Source organism: Lissotriton helveticus, chromosome 2_1, assembly GCF_964261635.1.
Source record: "Lissotriton helveticus chromosome 2_1, aLisHel1.1, whole genome shotgun sequence".
NCBI lineage: Eukaryota > Metazoa > Chordata > Amphibia > Caudata > Salamandridae > Lissotriton > Lissotriton helveticus.
The window spans coordinates 1879574090-1879589606 of NC_136059.1; the positions used below are offsets into that span (position 1 = coordinate 1879574090).

The following is a 15517-nucleotide window of genomic DNA, read 5'->3' on the forward strand; positions in this document are numbered from 1 at the left end:
TAATCAAACGCTGAGCACCGCCTCCAGAGAGCTTTCTACTTACTCGCTCGTCAGCCGCACCGGGAAGCGCCCAGCTTTACGAGTCGCCGCCAAATCCGCCGCCTAAGCCTTTGCGCTGCCGGTCTGAAGGTCAGGAACTCTAGCGTAGGTGAGTAGGCAATGCATTAACGGTTAGCTGAACGATAGCCATAAGCAGGGGCACAGAACGATCCTCCTATGCGTCCGATACGGACGCCATCTTGCCTCTCTCATAGTTTTTTTAATGCTAATTTGTTACTATAATGTCCCAAAAGTATTTTTTCTTATTTTTTTATTGTTATTGTTATATACAAGTAGAAACATACATGGCACAGAACTCCATGCACACCTTAATATTAGACAGAGTCCACCTCCAAATTTAAAGGAACAGCTAAAATTATGCGGTATACTACAAATATACATATCCACACACTAAAACAAAGTACCTTATTCAGTCAGTCAATCAAAAATAGCTTTATTCGATAACAAGTATCGTAAAAGCATTAGCAATCTTACATTCATCAATATATAAAAACAATACGAGTTATCAAGAAGCATCAGTTTAGAAAATAAAAATCCATCAGTTCATTAAATTCTCATTACCCAATGAATGGTAAAAGTAAACTGTAACATCCATATTCAAATCCAAATCCATATTCCAACATACACATAATACTATAAAAAATCTATTTCAAACAACGCTAAACTACATTACAACAAACCATAATAAACATCTCTACATTTATTAATATATTTCATAAAACTAAGTTCATGAATAATTTTTTATTTTAAAAATAAAGCTAACACATAATACACCTCACAAATGTATAACCCACCTTCCAAATTGATTTGTAGAATATGAAATATCAGAAAGTCAGAAAGGATTTTCTTTTGCACACAATCAATGTAATGCACTGCTCTCAGCAAGGCAAACCCAGTAATGTTAAAGTTTCCCTCTCTTTCCCCACACATATACATGTAAGTAACAAATCACATTGCTTCCCAGATTATTTTAAATTCTAAAACACATTTCTATTGGTTAGACATATCAACCCTTATTAACTGACTTCTAAAAGTACCCAAACTGCTTCTGGAATTTTTTGAAGTTGCGACTCCACCGTGCAGCAAAGCGATAGAAGCGAATCCATATGGGAGTTAAAAAATATGTTACAAATAAATGTACCACTATTTTTTAAAAACATACCACTTCTAAAGATAACATTGACTTGGAAAATCTCACTGTAATAACATATTACTTTTATATAAATTTCAAATTCACATTTTAATGCCACAGTTAAGTTTCAACCCCACCCCAATTCTGCTTAATGCCAATTTCTATAGTAACAATTCATGGGCCACTCAACTGAACTCACAGGTTCGCTATATTTTCAAGTTCAGCAAACAATGTTGCAAATACAAATAGCAGGTGTGGTTGACTTTCCAAAATATGAGTTTATCCTATCTAATGTACCTTCCAAATATTTTTTACTAACCAATAAGAAACATGCCTTTTAAAGACAGTAACATGCACCCAATTTTTGAATGTACAATGTTCTTAAACAGCCAATCAATTCTCTACTTTTTTTAAGACAGCATCTTGGCCACCATTTTCCATACCTCTCATTCTACCAACTGACTACCTCAGCTACAGACATCTTTTCATTACTTTCAGACATCCCTTCAAGATGCTTACAGTGTTGATTGTTGGGCACAGCTATGTTTTCTGATGCAATAGGTATGCTGAACGCAGAGGTATTGACAAAGACCTAGCTTTGCAAAATGTGGACATTAAATGGATTGCACAGAGAGGATTAAAGTGGCACCAATTGATGCCTTTGGTTAAAACCTCTTTGCATCTCCAACCCCCTGACCTCATGATTGGGCACTGTGGTGGCAATGACCAAGGCACATTAACTGGGGTAGGTCTGGAAATGCTAATGAAGGACACATTTGCACAACTGATGTTGCTTTTACCTCAAATTGTCTTCGTATACTCTAACATATGCCACAGACAGAAATGGAAGTGGTCAAATCAATTCTGTACGCAGATTGAGAAAGCTATACAAAATTTCAATAAAGCGGTCTCTGCTTATCTTAGCGACCATAGGATGGGCTCCAGATATAACAACAATCTACGCTTTGATATGGAGGGCATCTACAGGAATGATGGAGTGCACTTTACAGATCAGGGAAGCAAAGTCTTTCTCAACGACCTAAAGCTCAGCATCGGCACTTACATGTAGCTACAACAAAGTCACAATGAAAACATGGGCTCTTTTTAGAGCCACCCTATAACATAATACTGATTATAATTTTGTTTTACACAAACTTTTTTTTTTTGTGGATTCCTGCACCCAGCGCGAATTCACCAAACAAAAGCACACACTAAATGCACTTCAATAGCATCACACTTTTCAGCTTTAAATATTAATTTTTAATTTTACATATTATTAACAACTCTATCAATTGTAATCTTGTCATTACCTTCAATCACAGTACCTTTTTAAAACATCTTCACAAATAAAACACTACCTTTTGCATGATAAACTATTTATTTATTTATTTAAGGTGCATTCGCAATTCCATAGTATTTACATGGGTGGGGGGTTGAGAGCTGCACTGGAGTTGCCTCTCCAAACTCGCACCAAAAAAAAGATCTGCTTTAATTATGTCCTATTCAACCTGGGGACCCCATCCCCCGGGGCCTGCCACCGTTTTATCACATAAAAAAGAAGGGGGGCCGCGTGGTGCCCCTCCTCAGACCAATATTGGCCCTGGGACCCCCTCCCCCAGGGTCTGACCTCTCCATTGGGGACCATGGGGGAGCCCAAATGCACCACGGTCCCGCCGGCTCCCCGCCTCCTGCAGGAGTCAGCAGTGCTTTCGGACAAGGGGAGCTGCTGACATGCAGCTCCCCTTGCCCAAAAGCAATCTGCTTTGGTTTTTGGAGGCAAGAGCAGGTGTCCTGCTCTCGCCTCAAAAAACCAAAGCAAGTTTGCTATGAGAATGGCAGTAGCCGCGCTCCCACCCTGACATAGCAAACAGCAATATCCCGGGGGTGGGCACCCCGGGACATTACAGGAGCCGGCCCTGGGGGGTGGTGGCCCCCAGGGCCATGAAGGGCTCCAGGAGGGAGGCCGCATGGACCCCCTCCCTTCATTTCTAATGCCCCGGGGAGGTGGCTGTCCCCGGGGCCGTGGGTCCGCAACGGACCCCCGAATTTGAATATTAAGTGCCCTGGGGAGGTGGTGGTCCCTAGGGGCCTGTAGGGGGACTCAAGCACCCCACACAAATATATTTTTTTTAAAACAGAGCCCCAGGGCGGTGGCGGTCCCCAGGGCTGCAGTGGGGCTGGGTGCCCCCGCGTTTTTTTGGCAAAGCCCCGGGGCGGAGGTGGTCCCTGGGGTGTGTGGGAGGACTCATAGGGCAGGGCAGGCAGCCCTTTGAAGTCAGGAAGAGGGTGGACAATCCCTGAGGCTACTGTTTGAAGCTCAGGTAGCTCTGAGTACAACCACCCAGGGCATACTGCTCAGAAGAGCAACCCCTTGCCCCACTCCCAAGACCCCTTTATCCAAAAGTCTGTAAGGAATCCACAAAACAACACAGGAAATACATTCACTGCCATATGAAACTGGCAGAAAGACGCATTTGGTTTAGGCAGCAAAATACCAACTTTTTAAAAGCAGTATTTTCAGAATCAAAACTTAAAATCCAAATTTACTATTAAAGAGGATTTTAAATTACAATTCATTTGAGTCGAAACAGCATTTCGCCATCTGGTCCCAAACAAAAGTGATCACTTACTAAATGTAATAAGGTAAACCCATGTTAGTCTATGGGAGAGATAGCCTTGTAAGCAGTGTAAATTACTTTAGGAGTTTTTCACTAAAGGACATGTAAATCTTATACCCACATCAAACTCTTTAAATACAATGCACCCAGCCCTAACAAGATTTAACACCTACCTTGGGGGTCACTTATCAGTATTAAAAAGGACGATTTAGGCCTGGTAAAAGGTTTATTCTATGTCAACATGGGAGTTTAATACTGTACTACAGGGTGCAGTGGCAGGCCTGAGACTTGGTTACAGTGCTACTTTAGTGGGTGGCACAGTGAGTGCTGCATGCCACTAGTAGCATTTAATTTACAAGGTGTGGATACATATAGTACCATTTTCTAGGAACTAATAATTAAATTAAAAGTGCCAGTTAGGTGTATGACAATTTCTCCATGCTTAAGAGAGCGAGCACAAACACTTTACCACTGGTTAGCAGGGGAAACTACACAGAGTTCTAATGCCAACAAGAACAAGTTCAGCAACGCAGGCAGGGGTGAAGGCAAAAAGCTTTGGGAGACTACCACACCAAAGATGTCAGGTGTAATTTATCGGATTCAGGGAAACTGCACCTTAGCAGGCATTAGGCTAAAACCCCGCCTTGAATCCAGAACTTCCTATACACCACAACGGGAGACAGAAGATTTAGTTACTGTGTGTAACTTCTTATCCTTTAGGGACTTCAATCTGCCGAAAAATGGTCTCAAGTTTATGATCCTATTGCAAACCATACTAATTCAGCAAGAAGTGGCTCCATCTATTCCCTTCTGTCCAGAGCTTTAGGCATTGAGGACCAAAACCAAGAGGCTGCTTATAAATTCACTCACTCACTCACTCACTCACTCACTCACTTACTCACTCACTCCTGCATTCAAAAAGAAAATGGAGCCTCATTTATTTAGAGAACAGTGGGCAATACCCCATACATGATTATATGAAATAGCTGATTCATTGACAGGCAAGCAGTCATTTAGTCTTATTTATTGCTGCTTTTTTCTATTTAATCTGTCACAATGTTTTATTTTAATGTTGGCTTTGCCACAAAATATGTTGTGCTCTGTGTTGAAATAGTTGTTTATGTCGCCATAGAGACCAGGTCGTTTGTTTGCCTTACATTGTTGGCGTCCCATAAAGCTTGCATGCTTTGCTTAAGTACTTCAATATTTAATCCAGAATAAAGAGACTCCCACTCCCACCACCCGTTGAGATGTGTTGACTCCGGATGAAAAATCTGTCTGTATTTTTATGGAAGAGTTTTATACTAAGATTTGGCTGAAGCTGGGTGTTGTGTTTTATAGTGTTTGGCCATCATACGCTTGTCACAGCGTGTAGCTTTTTCTAATTCAAATGCTCACAAGACCTCAGAATTGCTGGTCGAGTGTGCATAATTTAATACTTTCTTGAAAATATCGCACTGAGGTGAAGATAATATATTGTTCCTAGGAGTAACTTTGAACGAGACGAGCAGAAAAGATGCCATTCCATCACCATGCGGGAGATGAAGCTGGAGCGTGACGTCATCGCAATGAAGCTCCGAGAAACAGCCCTCCAGCTAGAGGAGCTATCCCAGAAGCAGAAAACATGGGTGCTCCACATACCAGGGTAAATCCATTCTGCTTGTATACTACTCAGGCTTTCATGTGCACCTTTCTTGCGTTTAGGTGTGTGCTTCTGTGAACACTTAATGCACCTCAACTCCACCATCTTACCCTTATTTATGTTTTATCATATGTCGTTTATAAATTTCCCCTTTCTATTCGATTTTGTTTGTTTCTCTAACGTCAGGTTGTTTTCTCTATAAATATATATCTTATGCTAAACTTAAAATCACATTTATTTTCAATGCGTAGCAAGTCCGTAAAAACAAAATCAGTTTCTTAGAAAGTGTTGAAATTGACATTTTCCAAAATATTACATTGTCTATCTGATGGTCAACGTGTGGTATGGCTACTTCTCTTTTCATCTTTAGGCTTAGACTGGGGTCCAATGTTTTGTAAGTGGCTTAGAATGGAGTCCAAGGGTCACAAAGGTAACATACACTTTCGACTAAATTACACGTTTGAGTAAGTTTACAAATTTTTTCCTATTCACGAAATCCAAGTAAAAGTTACACTTTTGGAATAAATGTTCACTCTTATTTTGTGAATAGCGAAAAAGCAGTAAACGTACTCGAAAATGTAAGTTACCTTTGTGAATCAGGACCCAGATGTCAGAAGTTCCACGTTTTGCTCCATGAGTGTGTCATGCTGCTTTGTGTAAGATTTACAAGCGAGCACACTCAGCATAGTGATATTGCCTTGTATGCTGCACTATTCTCAAATAAAAAGTCATATTGAAAGTGGTACTTACTTAAATAATCGGTCAGCGAACATTCATATGCAAGAAAGATGAAACACTTTTGCAAGCCAAATAGTTACTTTCAAGTGCCGGGTTCAACAATTTTAAAACACACCTCAATGCATTTCGGGGAATCCCTTCACCTGGGCGCCAATTGATACTGAGGCTCATATTTACTGAGATTTTGCGTCTGGGTAGTGTCACTTTTTGGGTGCAGCTCCAATGCAAAATCTATTTTGGTATTTACAAACCCACATACAGCCTGATTTGCATGACATAAAAAAAAATAAAGAAAGGCAAAGCAGCTCGTGGCGCTTCCTTGCATTACCTTGCATCAGGTAGGTGTAAATTGGGTGGAGCATGGGTGTTCCCGTACATTCACCTATGTATTTTGACACAAACCCATATTTACAGAGCCTTGTAAACATTGTTTGTGCCGAAATGGTGTGCCTACACAAAGCTGGCGTAACAAGAAATATCTTTATTTCTCTTTGCATTCTGCAGCACACATACTGAGGTATAAGCCTCAAAGCATTGTTTTTGCACAGGAAGATATTCCTTCCTGCGCAAAAACTATCCTCACCACCACGCAGGCACCTTTACGCCATGTAGAGCTGGCGCATGTGCCTACGTTGGCACTAGGCACCCAAAGTGCGGCAGCAGTTTAATAGAGCAGAGCTGTGCCACATCATGGTAAATATAGGGCCAGAGGCACGACCATTACATTTTGCAAGTCTCTAATTGCGTTATTTTGTGACTCGTAATTAGGGACTCGCCAAATGCAATGTACTAATGTGTCTCAGATACATCTAGTGATCCCCAATGGGGTCGCATATGACCTACCTCATCAATATTCATGAGGTGGGTCGCAATTTGCGACTCATTGGGAATAGCCTGTAATCACAGGGATGGTGGTCTACTGGGGCCAGCAGGCCACCACGTCTGTGATTGCTTTTTAAATAAATCATTGTTTTCATTGAAATGCAGCCCGTTTTCTCTAAAGGAAAACAGGGTGTATTTTAAAAATAAAAAATGAAAAGCTACCTTTTCATTTTTTTTTTTAGAAATCTTTTTATTTGAACACTTTTCAGGACAAAAGAACAAATAACACAGTCTTTAATCACATATAAAAGCGTTCAAGAGCAACCGTCTAGTACAGCATCTGGAAAGATAGGCCTGCCAATAGCAGATTCAAGCATACGAAAGAACAGACCTAGAGAAAAGCTTAATTTATGTCACTCGTAGGTGTTGGAGAAGCATTATATAACTAGAGGTTGTCATTGAGCTAACAGATAATAATGTCAGGCAGGGGAGGGCTTGGACAAGGCCTCATTAAAGGGGAGTGCCTTGACAGCGAAAGGTGGATGAGAAGGCCTGTACAAAGAGCATCCCCTCCTTGCACATGCAAGGATCAGAGCCATGAGAGGCGTTAATCAATCAGTTGAAGAGCCTTGAGTCTGGATGGGGTAACGCAAAGGTGCTCCATTTGTATTCAATACTCTAGCAGGGGTTTCCAAGTGTGCCATTAATTTATTATCTGTGCGGGCGACCCTGTGGGGTAGAAGTTCCATAGCCATGACATGCCAAAGGTGCTGAACCAGTGGGTAATTGGCAGGGCAGTCAAACTCTTCCAGTGGAGTGCGACAAGCTGTTTAGCAGTATATATGTGTATATGCACAATCAGTCGCCAATCCCTGTGTGTCATTGCCTCCAGTACCAAAAGATGTATGCCTAGTATTACATCTGGGTAAGAGTGTGGGGGTGGAAAGCCCACAACCCCTTTCATGTAGCTTAAGATTTCCTTACTAGATGTATCAATGAGAGGACAGGACCACCATATGTGGAGGAAGTTGCAGGGCGCCGAAGTGCAGTGCTAGCAAAGCTGAGATGCAGAGGGGTTGATAGAGTGTAGGTGTGTTGGAGTGAGGTACCACCTCGTAGTTAGCTTACAGGCAGTCTCCCGCTGGGTATGCTCCTATATAATGTGGGAATGTCATGCCATAATTCCTCCCACTGTTTCTGGGAAATTCCCTAGGTGGAATCTGATTCCCACTGGGATTGTTATGTGTGTGGTCATGCAGGGGTCGAGTGCTGAAGTACCTGTTATGTGCTTGAGCTCAATCCCCTTGTCCAAATATATGATTATATCATATGAGCTGGTAATATTGCAGCCTAGCTGATTCAGGAAGCTGGAAATCCTGTTGTCAAAAGTCTTGATTGTTTACCCCTTAAATAAGTCATGGAGAGTGCAACAGTCACCCTTTCTTCAAGCTGGGAAAGAACAGGGCTGCAAAGCCAGAGTGAACTCCGGATTTCGAGCAAGAGGGGTATTCGAGGAGGGGAAGGTGGTCAGTCCCCTTCTGAGGGCTATTTTGTCTCCTATGTCAAGGGCCGCTGTATACGCTCTCCGTTGTCTGGTATCCCGTGAGAGCCATGCAAAGTTCATAAGGGGGTGGCATGCCACTGCCCGGTCCATATGGAACCAATGCTTTTCACTTTCACTGACGGACCATTCTGAAATGTAATGGGGATGGGTCGCCCAATAATATAAGAGGAGGTTGGGTCACTGCCGATCTCTGGGAAGCATCAGTATTGTGCTTGAAAATCTCAGACGCTTCCCTCCCCAGATAAAATTGCATATGTCCCTTTGGAGGGGAGTAATAGTATCCTGGTGGATTAGGGTGGGTAGGGTCTGCAATAGGTAGAGTACTTTTGACAAAATAGACATTTTGACAGCGTGAAGATGCCCCACTCACTACACATGTAAAGGTTTCCATCTAATTAAATCTTCCAGGACCGAGCGCCGATATTCTGGTCCATTGGCAAGTCTCGATGATGTTAAATTGAGACCTAACTATTTGATTCAGTGCTGGGCCCAGTGGAAGGGGGTGAGGGATGGAAGAGCAGAGAGATCCAATTTAGGAATCATCAAGTTCAGGGCATGAGATTTTGCCAGGTTAATTTTAAAACCTGAGACCTCTGTGTAGGCTGTTAAGACACCTATCAGGGCTGGGCTGAGTGTTTGTTTTGTTTGCAGAGTTTTATATAGCGCAAACTAGACCCGAACCGAATCAGGTATCAGAGCGCTTTACATATTTTCCAGTTACGTTACATGAGGACACACTTTCATTTTTAGGCACGGGGAGATTAAGTGATTTGCCCAGAATCACAGGAGGTTTTGGCGTCGTTACCGAGACTCGAACCCAGATCCCCAGGTCCGAGGTCGAGTGCCCCAGCCGTTAGGCCAACTCCTCTCCCCAGTGTGAACAGAAGGTCATCTGTGAACAGGGCATTCTTATGTTCTTGCCCATCAAAGAGGATGCCCACAATGGCCTCCCCTCTGCGGATAGCAATGGCTAGGGGTTTAACAGCTAGGGCGAAGAGCAGAGGCGAAAGCTAGCAGCCCTATCTGGTGCCACATACCAAGTGGATTGGCTGCAAGGCTTGCCCATTAACGCAGATTGTGGCCGTGGGAGAAGCATAGGATGCCATTATCTTGGATATCATTCCTGGTCCAAGACTGATCTTACTAAGGACGGCCTTTAAGAAGGGCCAGCTGACATGATCAAAGGCCTTCTCCATGCCTAGAGAAAACAGACAAGCGGGGATATTGTAGCAGTGGGTCTTTTCTACCAGGTGGGAGATACAAGGAATGTTGTCTGCTCCCTGTCGCTGGCAAATAAAGCCAACTTGATCCATGTCAGTTGGACCAGGGAAGTATGGCTCCAACCTATTTGCAAGGATCTTTGTATAAATCTTGTCATCTGTATTTGACAGACAGAGCTATTGGGCAATATGATGCACCTAGAGAGGGATGCTTACTTGGTTTTGGAATTAGCGCTATTTCCACTGCCACCATGGCTGAGCCCTGTGTTTGCAATCAACATATTAAATAGGGACAGCATGTGGTCCTGGATCTGAGGGAGGAATTTGTGATAGAATGCCACAGGAACACTATCCAGGCCTGGGGTTTTGCCCACTGGTAACTCTCTAAGGGCTCTTTGGAACTCAGCCAGGGTGATGGGGGATTCCAGGAGTTCCAAGTGTGAAGTGTCCAGGGGCTCCCAGGAGCACTCCTTAAGATAGGAGTCTCTGGTCTTCTGAGGTGTGTTGTCCCCAGTATAAAGGGTTGACAGAACTCGTGAAGCACTTGTTGTTTTGCCCGTTCATTGATAACCCAGGTCCCATACCTAAGTTTGAACTTAGATATGTGTGTACGTACGGTTTGTTGGCGGAGTTTACGTGCAAGTAATGTCCCCACTTTGTCTCTGCCTTCGTAATATCTCTGTTTCAAAGCCAACAATGAGTGTTCAGCCTTGTTTGTAGGTTGGGCTCTCAATTGGCCTCAATAAAGCCAGTTGTCGTCTGTTACATCCAGATGGGTCAGAATGGTCACGGCATTCCAGGGTCTTTAATGTAAGATGTTAGGCCTGACTCAACCAACTTGGCTTCCAGTGTATGGGCAACAGCAATGGAAGAGATGGCCCCCCATATAGTGGCCTTGAAGCCATCCCAGAGTGTGTGCTATGAAATCTCAGGGTGGGCATTGGTAGCGAAGTATGCTGAGATTTCTTTTTGGATCTCCGCGACATCGACTGGGGCTCTCAGTAGTTGTGAGGAAAGACGCCATCGAAAGCAGGTGCAAGCGGGATCCTCTGCTCTGGCCAATGTAATCTCTAAGTGTGCATAGTCTGGGATCGATATATCAGAAATGCAAGCGGAATCTATGTCACGCAACCACATGTGGGTGTAGAAGATGTTGTTGATATGAGAGTAATAAGTGTGCATGTGGGAGTAGAAAGAGTAGTCACAGACCTCGGTGGGCTTGTAAAGCCATTCATCTACCAGGCCCATATCTGCAAAGTCCTGTCAGACATTGCTTCTGGTCCTTAAAATGATGCAGAGTTGCAATCCATGTCTGGGTCCCATACCAGGTTGAAATCCCCCCAACCACCATGTCACCTCCCTCGTGTGCTTACTGGGTATGTTAAATATCTCTGAGATACGTGTCCTGAGCTTGATCGGAGCGTAGAAATTCATAAGGATGAGAGGTAGAGGGCCCAGTTGTACTGTAAGTTTCAGGAAACGACCTCTATCATCCTTCACAGCCTTTAGGACCTGAGAGCAGAAGGCAGCCTTACACGTAATTGCAACTCTGGCTGTCTTAGTTATGGCATGTGCCCAGTAACGCATAGGGTATTTTGGGTCAGACATGTCAGTAGTGTCATGGCTGAGGAGGTCGGTTTCCTGTAAAAAGATAACATCGGGGTCAAGTAGGAGAAAATAGCGCTACACCTGACATTGTTTATTGGGTGTGTTCAGACCCCGTACGTTGAGGGTATAGTAGCTTAACATGTGGGGCTCTAGTCATGATGTTGAGGATCGGGTAGAGGCTTTGCAGAGTGGCTAAAAAGAGCAGTAACCACCCTCAGTATGGGGGAGGGGAATGATTCCCAGAGAACCAGGGGTAAGTAGGGAAGATGGGGAAGCTCAATATACTGGGAGATGGGAGAGATAGGAGCGCTGCCTGGCCCAGTATCTCACCATTGTGATGTGGGAGTACAAAACAATAGGATAAGCAATGAATCATAAGTCCTCCCTGTACGCTAGACAATCTCAGCAGAAACTAAAGAAAACCATAAATACCAACAATGAAAGGCTATCTGGGCCTAACCTTTTCAGTCCAGTCCTGGAACAGGCAGCACGTTCATGTGCAGAACATTCTAGAGAAGTCACTCTTCAAAGGGTTGTATCGAGGGGGGTACGCTGCAACAGTAGGACGTTTTCCCAAGTCCCAGATCCCCGCCACCAGTAGGTGCCAGTATAAAGGACAGCTCAGAGTTATTTGCAAGAATTCTCTAGGCACAGGACCACTAGATCCAGGCAAGTCAACTCCCACAGGGCCAGTGTTAAACATCCTGAGGAAGGGCTTGAGGAGGGATGAAGGAGCACCATGGCAGTATTGGTGGAAATCGTTCATGGGAGCCCTTTAGTGTTTCGAAACATCCAGTTCACAAGGCTTGTATGGTAAGGTAGAGCACAGTTCATGGCAGAGCCGAGGCGAGCTGCGTTGTACGAGTAAGAGTGAGGCATAGATCAACAAAGTGGGGGAGTGGTTCATCCCCAGGTTAGGGAGGTGATGGATAATGTATTTTTCAGCTTCAAAGGAAGCAAGGTTTTCGTCGCAGCTGTTAGGGGTGTTGAATCTTCACTGTGGTCCAGTGAGGTTTCAAGTGTCTGTGCAAGGGGGAGTGAGATGGGGACGAGCTGTTCTCTTGCAAGCCTGACTACAGGTTCCGAATTGCTTGGCTTCCTTCAATGAGTGGATTCCTCACCGTTCGCCCTCACATGTAAAGATGATAGCAAAAGGATGCCCACATTGGTAATGAATGTTGAGGTCTCTCAATTTACTGTTGACAGGCTTGAAGTCTTTGTGCCAGTGTACAGAATGGCTGCGATGTCTTGGAAAGCTGCAGAGTGTCCCCAAAAGACCAGGCCTGCCTTCTTCCTTACGGCTTGAAGAATAGTTTCAATCAGTGAAGAAGTGAACTCACATGAGGATGTCCGGGGTGGCATCTGGGCACCAAAGTGGCGTAACAGAGGCCCCCGCAGCCTCTGCTGTGAACGGGGTCCCCAAGCTCCAGGGGGTTCCCCTCAGCACATTACTCTGGTGGGAGAGCTTATGATTTAGTCTGGGGGGGCCCTCCACGTGCCTTGCAGGGGAGTCCTCAAGTTTCGTTACGCCAGTGGGGCACCCCAGAGGTAGGGGGGCATTTGATAGGCTCTATCCAGAAACGCGGGGAAGCGGTCATCAACCCCCTGCATTGCATGCAGAAGATCTGCAGTGACACATTCTGTTCCTCAAAGAACACCTCTTTTGCAAATGTTATTTCTCCTGCTTCTATTTTCCATGTCCTCCTGTTTCCATTGCAATTTGATTTGTTGCTCCTCCAAGGACTCCATATGGTGCTATAAAGCTTCCTGCTCTTCAGAGGGGGCATAAACGGTGTGTTCCAGGTCGTCAACTCGCCTCCTAGCTCGTTGACTTCATGCTTAAGTTTGTGATGCAGGTCTTGACATCTGAACGAAGAGAACCAAGTTCAGATCTAATTTCCTTCAGAACTTTATCCATCTATGTCTGAGTGATCAGTGCAGCTGAAGGGACTTTAAGGGCAGCCCCTGTGGGAGCATCGGGGGTGTTCATTGTGGAGGGGACAGTCTTCTGCCACAAGGAGGTGACTGAGTTATCCCTGTGCTGACCACCTGATGCAGTCTTTGTTGATTTACCACAGGGCATGGCAGGTGCTGGAGGACTCATAATGCGTGTAGAGTCAGTTAGAGGAAGGAGGAGACCATGAAAGATCTAGAGCCGGAGTGCCAAATAGGCTTAACTGAGCACCCCTCCACTGCGTGCAGGCAGAGGATAGAATATGGAAGGCCTTCAAGGAGTTGCAGGGTAATGGACAAAGCAAAGTAGCCCCTGATTTGCGACAGGAGCTCACAAGCTGGCAGCCCCCCGATGCAAGCCAAATCAACACTCAGTGAACATTTATGTGTTTAAGGATGCTGAGGGGGAAAGCCTGAGAGTGCCAGTGCTAAAGAAACAGATCCCGATAGGTAGTGTGCATCCTGCAGGTCCCTGTTCATCAATGTTTACTCATAGCCAAGTAGCAGAGGACTGCAGGGGCAGGTCTTTTCAAGGGTGATAGGCAGTGGGGCTACTGTGAAAGGCTATATAGCGTTGGACCTCTGGACGGCATTTGGGGATAGGCAGGATGAAGGTCAGCTGCAGGGGTCTAAGTGCCACTCTCCATTTAGTTGTCCCATAGTTCACATGCCATAGAGCAGCAGAACAAGAGATGATGGCTCACCAGGCCGTCAGTACATCCTCTGAGTGCAGATCTCGCAGAAGTGCACCAGTGCACAGTGTCCTGGTAGCAGTGGGGCCTAAGCACTGAAACCACGTGGATGTCAAAGGGTGCAGCACTGTCCCAACATGATCCCCAGAGAGGCGTCAGGAGGGTGGGTGGAGACAAGTCTCTCCCCGATAGGCACTGGAGCTGGTGGCGAGGCAGTAGTCCAGCTCGGCTCGAGGAGCCTGGTGTGCAGTTCCCAGCCCAGCGTTGCATCACAGCCATTATGTTGGCTGGGCAAATATGGCAACTGGATACCTTGCAGATGCCTCAGGCAAGATGCGCCGGGTCCAACAGGTCTCAGGAGAGGAAAGCTACTTCTGGGCTCTCGTGCCCCGCCACTGATGTCCTCAAGTCTCCGTAGCCTGGGCCACGGCCCGCCCCCTGTCCAGAGCGCCGAGATGCACAGAGTGTGTTGCCTCAAGATGGAGGCCGATACAGCAGAGCTCCGGCATACTGGAGCCACGTAGATGCCTGTCAGCCGGAATCAGGCTAACTCTCCTGGTGCTGGAGGCTATCAGAATTCCACAACACCAATTGGTGTTGATTACCCCATCCCGCTGCCAGATGCAGGTTGGAACGACAAGCGAGGATCTGCACCTTTTCATTTTTTGAGAGCTGCAGTGGTCCACTGCCTGCTCTTAAAAAACTGTTGGTGCCCACATTCACAAAGGGAAAGGGGCCACTTGGCAACCCCTTCCCGTTTGCAAATAGATTACCACTTCCTTCATGGAGTCGGCAAAATATGAATATTTTGCGACTGCATTCTGGTCGCAAAACATTCATACATGACTCTGTGACTCTCTATTCGGAAGGGATGCCCTTGACACACCCCTTCCTAATACCAATTTGTGAACCCTATTTTGAGGGTCAGTAATGGGTTACTGACTCGTAAATTAGGGTTGGTGCATACTGACAGTTGTTTGAGCGGCCGCAAACGACCGGGTACTCCATTTGTGACCGATAAAAATGGTCGAACATCTGGTCCATTGTGTAGTTCTCTCTCCCTTTCATGCGATGCAGTGAAGCAATTTCCATTGCTGCGTTGATGAAATCTTACCAAATCTGTCTCTTGATGTTTAGCCAAACTGGTGAAAACAATGGTAGGCAAACATGATACATTACTCAAATGATAAAATTTCACACCATGAAAAATCTTGAATGTTATTACACAGGCAAAGTGTATCACATAATAGTCACTAGAAGATGGTGATGCTGAGAGAACTGTAATCATCTGTACTCCAACTTGGAATATGTCCCAAAACTTGGCTATCTAGATAGCTGTGATTATTACTGTATCGTTATACTGCTTTCCCTGCAACTAGTGAGACAGCCTGTGCCTGGCCCCTTCCACAATAGGGATGCTATTGATAATAAAAAAAATATGGCTCATCACACAGCCCACTCTATAGGA

At 45.0% G+C, this 15517-nt stretch overlaps 1 protein-coding gene across 8 annotated transcripts in view; it reads left to right on the plus strand.

Annotated features, from left to right (window-relative positions):
* LOC144818922 (uncharacterized) overlaps positions 1-15517 on the plus strand; it is a 387843-nt gene that overhangs the window by 348470 nt on the left and 23856 nt on the right. For all 8 annotated transcript variants that reach the window (XM_078676809.1, XM_078676803.1, XM_078676805.1 and 5 more), the window contains one exon: positions 5297-5455. In XM_078676809.1, the coding sequence (XP_078532935.1) occupies positions 5297-5455 (159 nt within the window). The remainder of the gene's footprint in view (positions 1-5296; positions 5456-15517) is intronic.